The sequence below is a fragment of the Sceloporus occidentalis genome, unplaced genomic scaffold (assembly GCF_023333645.1).
Source record: "Sceloporus occidentalis isolate IW3139 unplaced genomic scaffold, rSceOcc1.0.p SCAF_10, whole genome shotgun sequence".
In the NCBI taxonomy this organism is placed as follows: domain Eukaryota; kingdom Metazoa; phylum Chordata; class Lepidosauria; order Squamata; family Phrynosomatidae; genus Sceloporus; species Sceloporus occidentalis.
Window position 1 is genome coordinate 38822132 of NW_028316990.1, and position 14726 is coordinate 38836857.

Sequence of the window (14726 nt, forward strand, 5' to 3'; positions counted from 1 at the left end):
CAAAATGGGGAATTGGGATGACAGCAGAGGACTCTTCTTTTCTAACCGGTTTAAAGAGCTGCTATGGCTGCCGGGGCTCTGCCCTTGGCCCAGTCCCCTCCCTGGCAACTTGCTTTTCTTCGGCTTGAAGAGACCTGCATGGAGCTCCTCCTTCTTCCCAACCTTGCAAAGGAGGTTTGGGATGTAACTTGCAAGGCTCATCTCTCCCCATTTCTCTTTCTCCCTGCCTTCCTCCCGATCCCTCCTTCTTCCCTCCCTCCCTTCCCTCCCTCCTCCTTTCCCCCCTCTCTCTCTCACACACACCCCTTCCCTCACTGCAGTCGCTCGCCTGCCTGCTTCCCTGCCTCCCTGCCTGTCATTCTTTCAGCCAATCAGGAGACGGAGGCGGCCTTGGTGGAATATGTTCTCGGAACGGTTTCAGGAATCGCTGTGCGGTAAAATGCAGTTCTGATCACGTTCTGATCACGTTCTAGTTTACTAATGCAGTAATATCTGTTCCAGGAAAGTTCTCATCACGTGATGATAGGAACGTTCTCAGAACGCAGTGTGATAATCTCCCTTGTTTGCATTTCTTGAACGCTGCCTTGTGTCTGGGAGAAAGGAAGGATATTTATTAAGTAAGCAAATTTATTGGAAAAAATGGGCATTATTTTGCTATTGACCTTCTGCCTAAGAAGCATGAAAGAGAGTCAAGAAGTAACACCTGAAATGGAGGGTTGCCTCGCGGTCTCAGAGTCCGAAATGGTTTGGAGATGTCGGTTTGCACCGTCCGAGGCCTGGATTTCGCCATTGCTCTCTGGCCCGGTTTTTGCTCAAAAAGAGAAAGCAAGGCCAGGCAAACACAAGGGAAGTCTGGCACGGTTGCAAAGCCAGGGGCCCAACGGTGCTAAAGTCCGGCTGGCGTCCATTTGGCTCTCTTGGAAGCCCTTTTCAGCTCAGTTCCTAGGAACTGGGTTATGCAAGGGGGAACTGGAGGCCATGGATGAAGGAGACTTTACTCGGGGTAAATGCTGGCCACAGTCTCATTCATTTCAGCATCAGGGAGACTTCTGCAAGGAGCATTTTGCTGGAGCTAAGATGCCTGTCCTGCAAGAAGGTGCTTTCTCCCCGTCTCTGGTGCCCAAAAGGCATCTCACTTTCAGGGGTCAAATGTTGAGCCTGCAAAGTGTTCCTCCCAATTTGGGGAAATTTTTAGGCTGCCTTCAGTACAGATCATATAGGAAAAGTACACACTACATACGCATCGGGGTTTGAAAAGGTAACTTTATGGACTTAGCAGAAATCTGCTAAGAGGACTCCAGAATGAAACGGTCTTGTTTTCCCGGTCCTTCTTGTCTCCATCCCAGGTGTCTCATATGTGGGGCCTTTCACACCCTTTTCACAGGAAAATGTTGTGTTTTGGACTACAGCATCCAGATTCCCATGCTGTCTGGGGATTCTGGGCACTGTAGTCCAAGAAAGAGATGTCCCAGCCCCCCAAAATCTCTGCTGTTCATGGAGTCAGTGAGCTGCAGAGGAGGAACATCTTGAGATCAAGATGGAGCTGGAGCTGGAAGACAAAGCAGGGCTGCTGCGAAAAGCAAGGTCCAATATTAAGGGATCGAATATGAAACTGCTTTTCTTAGGAGTCTATGCCATGACTTGAACCCAGATCCTGGGTCCAGTTGTGGTCTGCACATAACGGAATGGAACGGACGGGACGAGCGAAATGAACAGAATGCAAAATGCAGGGAAAGTTATAGATAGGTTATGGGTGGGAAGGCAATAACCAAAGCCACCCTCTCCCTTGGACACAGCAAATCAAAGTGAGTTTGGCTGTGGTGTTGTTCTGTTTCTTGGCTTCGTTGGTGGGGATGATGGGTTTTGCATTGCTTTGGTGATGGATATTTTGCTTCTCATTTAAGCACCCCAAATCCCTCTGGAAAGGGACTCAGTGTCTCTCAATGACACACTTTGCAAAGGCTGCAGCGGAGCAATTGCAAGGCCTGCAGCAAACCTTTCACACTTCTGCGAAGGGACTTCTAGAGAAGGGAACATGGGTTTCTCAAGAAGCCCAGAAGAGGAATGGGGGCGGCCGGTGGGCGGCTGCGGAAAGAGAAACGGGCGAGAAAGAGAAACTAGAGCAACAAGCAAACGGCACTCTTGCCCCCTTTGAACTAAGTTAAAAAGATCCCCCCAGGAGCAATGCCATGCGGCTAGGGATGCAAGCAATGTTGGGAAATAGTCCCCAAATGGCCAAAGAATGTGTTTTTTTCCAAGCATCAAGAAATTTGGGGCTTATTCAGAGCAAAATTCATATCTCTGCAAAAATTCGTATGTGGGCGTTTTGCAAAGAAAAGGCATTCTCGCCCCTTGTGCAAATTCTGTGCAGAAACAGTCTCCAATGCCAGCCGTTTGTTGGCTTTTTTCTGAGACTGAAATAGTATTTCTACACAGGAATGTTATTTTCTGTACATTAAAAAGCTGTTTCCTAAGCAAGGGGGGAAATGTTATTTTCTTGCAAAACAAAACGTGCCCAAATTTTGTACCAAACTGCAAATAGTTTTCAAAAACTGCACGTTCTCTTTGCATCCTTTGCAGAAAAGCGTTAGCAAAGTGCGTCTTTTTCCAGGTTTTGTGGGAAAGACAGTGGTGGGTGTGAGCCTTCCTATATCACTAAAGGCGGTCAATCTGCTCCGGGATTTAATCCAAACTTGAATAGGTTTACCCAAAACGTTGGACCCTTAGCTTTGACTTCCTTGTGGCAATATGTGTTTCAGAGATGGATCCTTTGTGAGCCAAAAGTAGGTCATAAATTACTCCAAATTAATGTTTACACTGAAGAGAGAGCCACAAATCATTCCTTTGGCAGAGAGGAGTGTGCAAAAAGCCCTATAATTAAAGACCAGGAAAACAGGTTTCGGTTTGTTTGTCTGTTTGTTTTTATATTTTTAAAAAACAACAACCCTTTCACAATAACATTCATTAATATTTTATAAAACAATAATAGATAAGGAATAATAAAAGGAAGGGAAGTTCTGCATAGCAGAAAATGACCAGTTAAGGCCTCCAAAGAAAGCCTCGGTTTGTGCAAACAGTCTTCCCACCCAAAAAACCCCATTCTCTCCCCAACTTTGTAAACATTATTTGTTGAAAAAGATTCAAGTCATCAAATACAGTAGAACTGCTACACAAAAATAACCGCGTCTTCTTGCTCATGGTCCATCTGTTTTAGAAATACGAAGAAAATCCCAACAAGCGGATTTCGTGTCATGTTGCACAGCTCACACGCTTGCGCACATCCAAAATCTCCATGCACAACTATGCTGTTCGCCACACTGGCCCCCATGCGACCACCACTCTCCGCATCCTGCCTGGTCCGCGACACCGTTACGGAAGGACATCCGCCCTTTTGAAAACAGGGGCAACTTTTCCAGGTCTCCGTTTCTCCGGTTGTGTGCTCAACTTTAATGCTGAATCCTCACAGTTTAAATGGGAACGACTCCAGATAATCCTTCAGGACGGGATTAAGGGGGAGGCGGTCCAAGTTCTCTCTCCCAAAAGTCGCCACAATGCTTTTGCGGCACAGTTCCTGCAAGGGCCGCAACCGCTCTTTGCGCAGTGGCCGTGACAGGACTTTGCGAGGCGAGGCAACGTAATGTTCCAGGAGTGCGAAGAGGCAGCCAAAGCTCTCCTTGCTCCCATCCAAATGGAACCGGCCGCCTTGGAAGATGACCCGGATGCTGGTGGGGCCGGCCACCATCTTGACGCTGACCGTGAAGAAACAGTTTGTCTGCCGGCTGTCACGGATGAGGAAAGTCCCCACCGGCTCGCCTTTGAGTTTCTCGTGGGCCGCGCTGACTGACAGTGGCCCCCAGTAAAACCCGCAGGCATCCAGCAAGGCACTGGTGCGCGTGATGGTGCCAAAGTCCTCCTGGGAGCGGAAAGTGGGGAAGTGGGTGGCATCGCGGGACCCTCGGACGCAGCCCGGCTGGACATGGCCGTGGGGGACACGGCCGTGCAAACTCTCCCGGGTGGGCGGTGGCTGCAGGCGGCTCCTCAGCTCGGCGGCGATCCCATGCTCAGGCGTCACACTGCTATGCGCTACCATCCTACAGCCGAAACCCGCCGGTGTGGTCTCCCATTGCTTCCAGAGCCAGGGAGCAGAACGGCTGGCGGCTCAGGTCTCTCCTGCAATCCCCAAAAAAGAGAGAAGAAACCACGTTAACAGTCATATTAATCTTCTTCAGTTGGATGTGTCTCCCACTTTCCTCCAAGCGGCTTACAATAGGATTGAAAACGGAACATGCTATTATTACTGTTTATTTATATCCCAGCTTTTCCTAAAACTGGGACTCAGAGCGGCTTTCCAGATTAAAAACATATAGAGATGGGGAGAGATTTCAAATGTCGGTCTTACCAACGAGAGAAGAAACAGCGTATATGGTCGGCCCTCCATGTTTGTGGATTTGACTTTTGTGGTTTTGATTAATGCGTTCTTTCTAGGAATCTCTGGGTCCTCCTCCAGCGCAACTATACCAGAAGTTGACCATAGATTTGCGCTGGAGGATTTAGAGATTACTAGAGAAAACACTTCTCTAGGCATTTGTAGGTCCTCCAGTGTGATTCAGTGGTCAATTTCCGATAGATGTTGGCCATAGAGTTGCACTGGAGGACCTGGCGATTCCTAGAGAGAACAAATCAATCAGCCTTTGTCAATCTGGAGACAATTCTGTGATCCTCCCTTGCAAGGTTGTGGCAAAGATAATTTTGCAGCCTAACACCTCCCCAAAGTGCAAATCCCAGGATTTTGTAAGGAGGAGCCCTGACAATTAAAGTGGTGCCAATCTGCGTTATCTCTACAGTGTAGATGCACCCCCCGGATTGAGACATCTGGTCTTTCCATCCGTCAATGTAAACCTGGGTGACTTCTAAGATTTCTTTCCAAGGCTGCTCTTCCTCCGGAAGGGAACCCTCAACGCTCCACAAAAAGGAGATGGAAACAAACATTAAAAAGGCGCCGCAAAGACAAAACCCATATTTCCACTCCCTTTTGGCAAGGCCAGTGCTTCGGAAAATTTTTGACTCTGAAGTTTTATGAGAAGGAAGGAAGCCTCAAAGTATGTGCACTTTGAAGAAGAAAACACATTTGCGACAGGGCTGGCGCAGGAGGAGATTGCGGCCAAATCCATTATTTCTGGGGACCCCCCTAAAACTGTTTTTCTGGAGGATTCGGAAGAACGGAAAAGAGGAACCACAATCCTGCAAAAGTGGTTGCAGATGTCCAGGATGAATAATAGCCCTCTTTGTGCGCAGTGGAAAAACCGCACAAGAAAAGGAACTCGGGGTTTGCCAAGTGACTCAGTAGTCCTAGATCTCCCTTATGGAGACTTCACACACACACAAACACACACCCTTCACTACAGTGTTTTCAAGGTACAATCCTGCAGTGTGTGCATGGACACATGGTTGTTTCCAAATGACAGTGACCCTAAGGCAAACCTATCATTGGCTTCTCCCAAACTTTGCTCCTGCTCCAGATGTTTTGGACTCCCACAACATCTGACTCTTGGCCAAGCTGCTTGGGGATTCTGGGAGTTGAAGTCCCAAACATCTGGAGCAGGACCAATGTTGTTTGGAAATCACTGAATTTATACAATGCAGATGGAGCCTTAGACCTTTTCTGTTTGCTGCATTGGCCTTCCTTTGGTGGTCCCTTTGCCGGACCCTTTGGTTTTGGATGCTTAAATCCATTTATTTCTCAATACTCGGCTGATATTCTGAGTTATTGCAATGCTAGAAATTTGGGGATTGCAAGAAAGTGTCCCTTGGAAAGGCAAAATCCTTATCAGGGAAGTGAGAGGGGTCTCTTTATTTCCCCTCTTCCCCAGAGCTGCACATTCGCACAAGCATCCTTGCACCACAAACCCTCGCGCAAGCATCCTTGCGCAAACATGCCACAAATCCTCGCACAAGCACACTTTGATGAACCTGTCGGAAAGCTTTGTGATCCCTGCGCTCTCCATCTCTCCCTTTTAGAAGAAAGGAAGACCAATGTCCTTGGAAGTGGTCCAGGGCTTCCTTGCATCGACTCATCTTTTATCTCAGGGGTCAAAGGATCTGACCCTGCAGCCCTGGGAGCCAAGGATGACCGCTTGACCATCCCCTGGATGCTGCTTGGAGGCACTTCCCTCACCTGACCTGGCCCTCTCTGATTTGTACTGTTCTGTTATTATTCCCTGTGGAATAAGTTGGTGCCGCTGGCCCTTTTCCGAGAAGAACGCAGGATGCCTTTTTGCAGCTGCAGAGCCAGTTCCTGGGCATTTGGCATCTGCAGAGCGTGGGTCTCCACTGCTTCCAGGGAGACGGATGGCAAAGCCCAGCATCCCCTTCCAACTGGGTCCGTCCTCTGCATTCCCACTTCCCCAGATGCGCTCCCAATGTCCCAGTTTCTCTCTCCTTTCCCCATTTATTTCCATTGCAAACCCACCAATGTTCCCAGTTTGGTGGCAATTTTCCCAATTGATCCTACTTTTCCAGATGCTTCTAAAATGTCCCAGTTTCTCCTCCATCTTGGAACCCAGTTTCCAGTTCTGGAACTTTGTCCAAATTGTAGGGTTTGGGAAAAGCTTGCCCTGGGGAAAGTCACACTCTCTCAGCCTCGGAGTAATGCTATTGTGGCCAGACTTTTCCAGGTTCATCTCCAAAAAACAGAGGGATGCAAGGATGGTTGAAGGGTTGGACTGACACTTTGGGGGTCTCTCTTTGCTTTCCAAGGGACTCAAAAACCCATGCAATTGCTCTCTCAATTGCAGACACAGATACATACATACATACATACATACACACATGTATATAATAGAGATGGATGGATGGATGGATGGATGTAGATATATTGAGTATCTTTTTTAAAGGGATGCCTGGGCTCCCCCTTCAAAAAAGCAAGAGGAGCCCCTGGCGCGTTAATCCGGATTGTGTCCCCTTAATCTGAGTAAAGGATGTGTATATATATGGACCTTATATCTCCCCCCCCCCCCCAGCATGTAACCCTTTCCCTAAGGCTGCCTGCGAGGGCTGGCTCCCTGATGGAAGGGCAGCAGAGGGAGGGTCCCCAGGAGCCTTCGTCCGGAGGAGGGCTGCTGCCTACCTCTTTGCGCCTAGGTCCGCCTGGGCTCCCGAGGAGGAGGAGGGGGAGGGCGGCTGGGGAGGACGGGGGTCCTGCTCGGCTTCCCCTGGGAGCCAGAACGGGGCCGGGTCGTCATCCTCCTCCTGCTGCTGCTGCCCTTGCTCTGCAGCGGGGCTCCTTGTGCTCGGTCCGGGGCTCCAGCGGAGGCTTTTAAGGCGGACCTGGGCTCCTCCTCCTCCTCCTCCTCCTCTTCTCCTCCTCCTCCTCCTCCTGCTTCCCAGAAAACAGGCGCCTGGCTCCAGCCCCGAGGAGCAGCAGCAGCAGCAGCAGCAGCAGCACTTTCGCTTTCCCTTTCCAGCACCCAGCATCCCCCGGAGAGAGAAGGGCCCTTGGCAGCACCCAGCATCCCCAGGACGCCTGGCCAGACCTCAGGGGATGCTGCTACTCAAGGCCTTTTGCAGACTGCAGCACCCAGCATCCCCAGGACGCCTGGCCAGACCTCAGGGGATGCTGCTACTCAAGGCCTTTTGCAGACTGCAGCACCCAGCATCCCCAGGACGCCTGGCCAGACCTCAGGGGATGCTGCTACTCAAGGCCTTTTGCAGACTGCAGCACCCAGCATCCCCCCCAGGCAGCCAGCCAGCCAGCTTCTCCACCCTTATTTCTAGTTGGTCAGAATGATCAAAGATATGACGTATGTGTGTGTATATATATATGTATATGTTCATATGTGCATGTGTGTGTACATATATACATATACTATGTGTGTATACAAGTGTATATGTATTTGTATTGTATGTATGTGTGAATATATATGTATGTGTGTGTGTATGTATATAGATACGTGTGTGTATATATGTATGTGTGTATATGTATGTACATATATATGTGTGTGTGTGTATGTATAGATATGTATATGTGGGTATATTTGTTAGTATATGCATGCATGTGTATGTGTGTATGTGTGTATATATATCTATACACACACATATATACATAAACATGTATATTTGAGAGAGAGAGAGAGATGGGTGGAGAAAGGCGAGGGAAACCTGTCTGTCGTGGGACACTGGGGTCGGACTGGATCTTACTGGGAGACTCATTGCTGGCAAGCCAGTCCTGCTGGGGCTGAGCGCTGGGAGCCAAGAAGAGGAGCCACAGCCTTTGGCCCTGGAGCCTGGGTCCCTCCTTGGTCCCAGCTGGGTCTTGGTTTCGATTCCTGGCCAGGGACTCCTCCAGAGGGGCCCCTGAGGAAAGGAAGGAAGGAAGGAAGGAAGGAAGGAAGGAAGGAAGGAAAAGAAAGAGAAAGCAAGGCAGGAGGGCCCTATTTCCCTGGAGCCCCCTTGCCTTGGATGCCTTGCAAAACTGCCTCTCTGCAGACTCATTGTGTGCGTATATATACACATACATCTGTACATACACACTGGGGCCATTTGGGGACCAGTCTTTCTCTTTCTTTCATACAGCTCATCCTCCTCATCCCCAGGTCCTTTATCCAGAGATTCAAGCCTGGAAATATTGAGAAAAGGCATAATTCCTAACAGCAAGCCTTGCTTTTCCATCTTATATCAGAGAGGCACCATTTTGTTTGGCCATTGGGTTGAATGGACTTGAGCATCTGTGGATTTTGGGATCCACGGGGGCCCTGCTGGCACCCAACCCCAGCGGAGACCAAGGGCCCATTATATACATAGATCTATATATATGGAATGTATGTTAACATTTGTTGTATTTTATCTTGTATTTTATCTGTCATTGTAAGCCGCCTCAATCCTGCGGGAGACGAAGCAAAAGATGCGCTCCCATCCCACCTGGAGGAAAGTACTTTGGGGTTTTGTTGTATTCTGAATACAGCCAAATCTGCAATAGAGGATCAGGTCATAGGATTGGGAAATGGGGCTCTGTGTCTCAAGGGAGAGGGCCGTCTTCCTCGGCATCCTCCTTCGGACATCATGAAATGCTCAAAGGTCTTGCAGGCTCTCACCAAAAACATTGCGTCCGTTTTTAGGACACCTGTCGGTTCCCCCTAAAACGGCGCCAGAGGAATTGAGACTGAAAGGCCAGACGTTCTGCTCCGTTGCCCTTTTTGCAAGAAAGGAAGTCGGCCTCCATTGATCAGAAACGAAAGGCCTGGGAAAGAAAGAGAAAACGAGAGAGAGATTGGCAAACAGGGCTGGGGCCGGCCCTCCCAGGCCAGGCTGATGGGCTTTGTAGTCTCCGGAGAACATGATGTCCCTCCTGTTTCCAAAGGAGAGGTTCAGGGGATAAATCATCCCGGCTGTTTTTGGCAAAACAAAATCCGACTGCTCTGGAGCTATTAAGGCAACCAGTTTGGAAGGGAGAGATAAATCAAAAGTGGCAAGATAAAGAGAAAGGAAGGAAGGAAGGAAAGAAAGAAAGAAAGAAAGAAAGAGAGGGAGGGAGGTGGAATCCATAACTTTGGCCCCAGAACCTGCCCTTGACTTATATTTGAGGTCGACTTATATGGTCCTCTTGGAGACTACAGTTCCCAGAACCCCCAAACCAGTCTGGCCTTTGGGGAGTTGCAGCGTGAGACTTGGTGAGGCCTTCCAATGCTATATTTTGACCGCTTTCTCATTGCTAGCCAGCCCCACATGGGCGCATGGATAACCCTTCCAGGATGCCATGCTCTTTTGCAGGACCTCGGAGGACTCCTTTCCTCCCGGCCCCTTTGCAGTTCTCAGAAAGCACCTGCCTTGCTGCAATTGCCTTGATCTCTGAAACGCTTTTGCTTTTCCTTCCTCTAATCTAAGCCCTGGAAGGGCAATGACAGCGGCAGCCACAGTTGCAAAGGCGAAAGCAAAAGACACCTGCAAAAGGCACCTGAGGCAGCAAAAGGCGAGCCGCCCCCCCTGCAGAGTTGACCCTCTCTCTCTGCCAGGAAGGAGCCAGTCCAAAGACAAGAATAAACCAACCGCTGGCCTGTTTTTTGCCATTTCTGGCTCAGAGGGTTGCAAAAACGTGGGTTGACTTGAGCAGATGCAGAGAAGTGAGCCAAGTCCATTTCTCAGGACCTTGCCATGCATTTTTTGGTGCTGTGATAAAATGTGGCAGCGTGGCCAATGTTCCAGCCATCTGTATAATCTGGACTGTATTGGCCAGCAAAGTCCAAAAATAAGTGCTGGTTCTAGAAGCACATCTTGACCATCAATGCAGAATTGACCATTTCAGAGGAAGGTGGGCTTTCCTTTTTTTGGAGGTCTCCAAACATTGCTCTCTCTTGGGCGGCTCTGTGTTCCTGCATGGCAGTTTGGGGTTAGATTCTGTGGCCTTTGGGGGAATGCAGCAGTGATGCAAAGAAGGCAAGGGAGCATGGCCAGCCCCAGCTTGCATGCTGTGCCCCTCCTCGATTCTCAAGAAACTCTCTTTTGTGGTTGCTTATCAAAAGCACCCATGAAAGAGTCACCAATGAGATAAGAGATTTGAGAAGAGAAGGCAAGGAGGCTGCTTCGGGTTTCCTGGAAGAAAGTGGCAGCTGCGGGGCTCTTCTGCAGCGTTTCTGGGAAGGAAAAATACTGTGAGCAAAGCTTCCTTCCAAACAATGGACCCGTTTCCCTGGCCTTCTAATCTAGGAATCCCTGGAAGAAACAACGTGGTCCTGCATGCACCCTGCAAATGGATAAAGGATGGGAAGCCTGGCCTTGCCAACATTGTTGGACTACAACTCCCATCAGTTGGCTTTGTCACTGGTGGGATGCAAGAGAACTGGATTCAGGGGCCCTCCCAGTCCAGTCCTTGATGGCTTTAATATTATTTGTGAACATGTGTGTGCTTCTATGTGCCTTCTAGTCTCCTGTCAATGTATGGCAACCCCATGAATTTTGTAGGGCTTTCTTAGGCAAGGGATACTCGGAAGTTCCTTCCTCTGAAACAGAGCTTGCTGCACCTGGGTTTGGAGGCGGTCTCCCATCCAAGGACTAACCAGGGCTGCGTAGCATCCAAGACATACCCAAAGTTTACTAACAATGTCAGCCAAGATGCTGCATCACAGTCTAGGTTTTGTAAATTTCCAAACTGTGGCTACACGGCAGAAATTTCATTGCAACGAAACCCTGTTCGTGAATTGCAAAGATGGACATCAGAGTGGACAGATGAGCATCAGTCACTTCCGATGTGCATTGGACACTTTTTGTGTTTATTGGACACTTCTAATGCAAATCGGACACTTCTGGTGAGCATTGGGGGCGTCTCAGGCTTTTTAGGCCCTTGTGATGCACACTGGACACTTCTCATACTTATTGGATACTTTCAATGCGCATTGGACATCTAGCATGTTTATTGTGCACTCCTACAGTGCATTGGACCCTTCCCATGCTTACTGGGCATTCATGATGCACGCTGGAGACTGAGGCACATTAGGTGCTCTGATTATGCTTCCGCGCTTCCCAAGGTGGTGTCCCGGTGAGCATAGGTGAGCATATCCAGCGCACATTGGTGCCCGTGGTGCATCAGGACATGGCACATCAGTCGCACTACTGGCTTCCATTGCACAACAGGCACCCATGCTTTATAATGTCATCGGAGACCTTTGGTGATGACAGATTGCAAAACAACTCCACTCTCTTTCTTGCACATTTTAAGTCTGTTTATGAAGACATGATGCTGAATGCCAGATGCCTGTATATGCAGAGAATGCAATGAACCAGAAGCATATTTGCCATGGCTCTTTGCAACGCAATAGACCCGACCGGCGTGAAATATATATGTTTTGCATCTCTCTTTCGAGACGAGCAAGACTTCCTTTGGTCTCGAATTAATAAGAAAAGGGCCTATCTCTCTCTCTCTCTCTCTGCTTTCGGTGACTCTGCTTACCATCAAAGCCAGTTCTGTTTCCTGAAGCTGGTTTCTGATCCCTCAGAAAGATTGAAACTGCGGCTTTGCTCTTCTTGTTTTTGCTCTCTTTTCTGAAAAGGGCGATTTCAGGGAAATTGAATTTGTGCGGCCGAGAAACCGTCGAAGGAGAGCCCTTTTCTTTTTCTTTCTGGCTGGACGGCCTCAAAAGGTCTCCCACTCTCTTCCATGCCAGCATCCTCCGAAGATGCCAAAATGTCAGCAATAAAGTCTTCTAGAACATGGCCCCCAACCCCCCCCAAAACTAGGAATTCATTGTAACTGGGAAAGGTGTAGCATTCCCGCTGGCGAGCCCCGGGGATGCGACCCCCTCCCAGGATAGCAATGTTCATCAAGATTGAGATGTGGCAATCCCGTTGGCAGACCACAGGATTGCGACCCTCTTTTAGGGTGACAATGCTTTATCCATAATTAGATAGATAAGCCCACATTGACTCGGCTGGGCTAGTCTACACATCCTGCTTCCTTTGCTAATTGGAACTCACCTAAGCACATACTGGTCACATAACCTAGCAAATGATTGTAAGACAGACAATGAGTTAAAGTAAACATTATGACAATAAAAGGCCCAGCCAAGACCTGGCTGGAGAGAAGCTTGTGCACCCCATTCCTGGCTCTGCGTCTCTTTGCCGCGACAGAAAGGTGTGCATATGTGCCTTGCATACAGACAAGCCAAGCATGGAAGCAACATGGGTTCGTCATTTTGTCATGGCACAGAAGGCTGAATAACATCCCATTAAACTACGAATCCCAGGATTCCATACTCCTGGAGCCCTGGCGGTCAAAGCGGTGCCAAACTGGATTATTTCTGCAGTGAGGATGCAACCTGCAAACAAAACCAAACCGGCATTTCTTTCGCAGCACGACTTTGAGGCGCATTTGCAAAATCCGGCCTTCCTTCCCCGCTTTTTGAAAAATGGCTTTGGAGGAAAACCTCTCCGAATAATTCGGTCTTGGAGTTGGATGAGAATAAGGGAGTTTTTGGGGTGCGGAAGGGAAGGGCTTTGAGGTAATAAATCCCTTTTTAAGTGTTTTAAGGTAATTATCTTTCAGGCAGAAAGTATGAACTCATTAAAGCGGCCTGTAATAGAGTCTCTCCTCCAGAGGTTAAATGGGCCTTTAATCTTCATCACAGCATCCCAAGGAAAAGAGGGGGGCATCATTGCTCTGGCGGCCGGAAAACCAGGCACAGACCCCAAAGGAAACGCCAGAAGCCGGACTGGCCTTCGCTTGGATCTCCCGAACCCAGGTCCAAATGGCCTGGTTTTGCAGGGAAAAGTCTGCCTTTTGGGGGACTGCAGCTCCAGATGTACATTTTGGGCCCTTTGTTCCAGGACCCCCCCCCTTGGGTACCAAAATCCATCCATGCCCAAACCCCATTAAATACAATGGGACATCATCATCATCATCATCACTTATAAGAGTGGGCCCTTGGTATCTGTTGGGGTTTGGGTCCAGGATCCTCCTTGGGTACCAAAAGTCATGGATGCTCAAGCCCCATTAAATACAAATGGGGCATTGTTATTATTGTTGTTGTTGTTGTTATTATGGGCCCTTGGTATCTGTTGGGGTTTGGTTCCAAGACCATCAAATCTCTGGATGTAATATTATGTATGAAGGCACACAACAAGAACAGATATATATACACACACACACGCACACACACACACACACATATACATACACATACACATATATATATAATACACACAGACACACATAGAGATAATAAATATACATATATACAGACACAAACACATATATTATACACACACATATATAGACATATACACATACACATACACACACATATATACAGTCATATATATATATATACTCACATATAATATACACATATATATATATATATATATATATATAATATACACACACATACATATATACACACACTCCTATATAATATACACAGTTATATATATGATTTTATTGGTGACTCGCATGTCAGTATTAGGGCTTTGAAGGACAGTTCCCATCATCCTCAGATGATGCAGAAGGCAAAGGGACTCCTAAAAGCCAGCCTTTCTGCACCTGGGGACCCTCAGAAGGCTTTCGAATGAAATTCCCATCACCCTGTGGCCAAGTTTTCACAGGGGGATCATGGGAATTGTAGTCCTTCTCCCGGAGCGCCCCCTGGTGGCGGAAAGGGGGCTCTGCTGTCCGCCTCTCGCAAAGCCAGGAAAGCGCCTCCTCCTGCCTTGCCCTCTGCCGCCCTCCTGTGGCGCCCCTGGCACACTGCAGCAGCACTTCAGGGCTGCTCTTCTTCTCTCTCTATATCTATATATGTCTCTGTGTCTGTACATAAGGCCATATATAGATATATATAGTACAATTTATTCGGTTTTTGACCAATACAAAAATAATACAGTACAGTTTTTTAAAAAGAGTCAAAACAGTTCCAAATCCACTTTCAAATCAGCCATAGACTGATTCCAGTTTCCGTCAACCGGCTGGGAATCCTGTCCTGTCCTGGCCTGTCCCTTTGTGCACATGTGTGTCTATATACCGGGAGTCTGCCGCTTGGCAAGGCGGGGGAAAGGCACAAGAAGGAGCACTGCTTGGCACAGCGGAAGCAGCCAGTCCCGAGGAGCTGGATAAAACGCCGTTTTGTGTATCTTTTGTGCTTTTAATGCTAACAAGTCTGCCTTGTTGTGACAATGATGATGGTGGTGATGATACGCTCTGAGGCATGGCCAATGTAAGTTGCTCTGCTTTACAAACTCATGCGCAG

The 14726-nt window shown here is 48.4% G+C and overlaps 1 protein-coding gene across 1 annotated transcript; it reads right to left on the reverse strand.

Annotated features, from left to right (window-relative positions):
• Positions 1 to 2897: 2897 nt before the first annotated feature.
• Positions 2898 to 7265, reverse strand: SOCS1 (suppressor of cytokine signaling 1). The gene is made up of 2 exons (XM_089540338.1): positions 7127 to 7265; positions 2898 to 4170 (listed from the first exon to the last, which is right to left on the reverse strand). The coding sequence occupies exon 2, from the start codon at positions 4088 to 4090 to the stop codon at positions 3461 to 3463; it is 630 nt and encodes a 209-aa protein (XP_089396464.1). The 5' UTR covers positions 4091 to 4170; positions 7127 to 7265; the 3' UTR covers positions 2898 to 3460.
• Positions 7266 to 14726: the final 7461 nt, after the last annotated feature.

What these genes read in the sequence shown, in the direction of transcription:
- SOCS1 (XM_089540338.1), bottom strand. Translation starts at nt 4,090, where the DNA reads ATGGTAGCGCATAGCAGTGTGACGCCTGAGCATGGGATCGCCGCCGAG.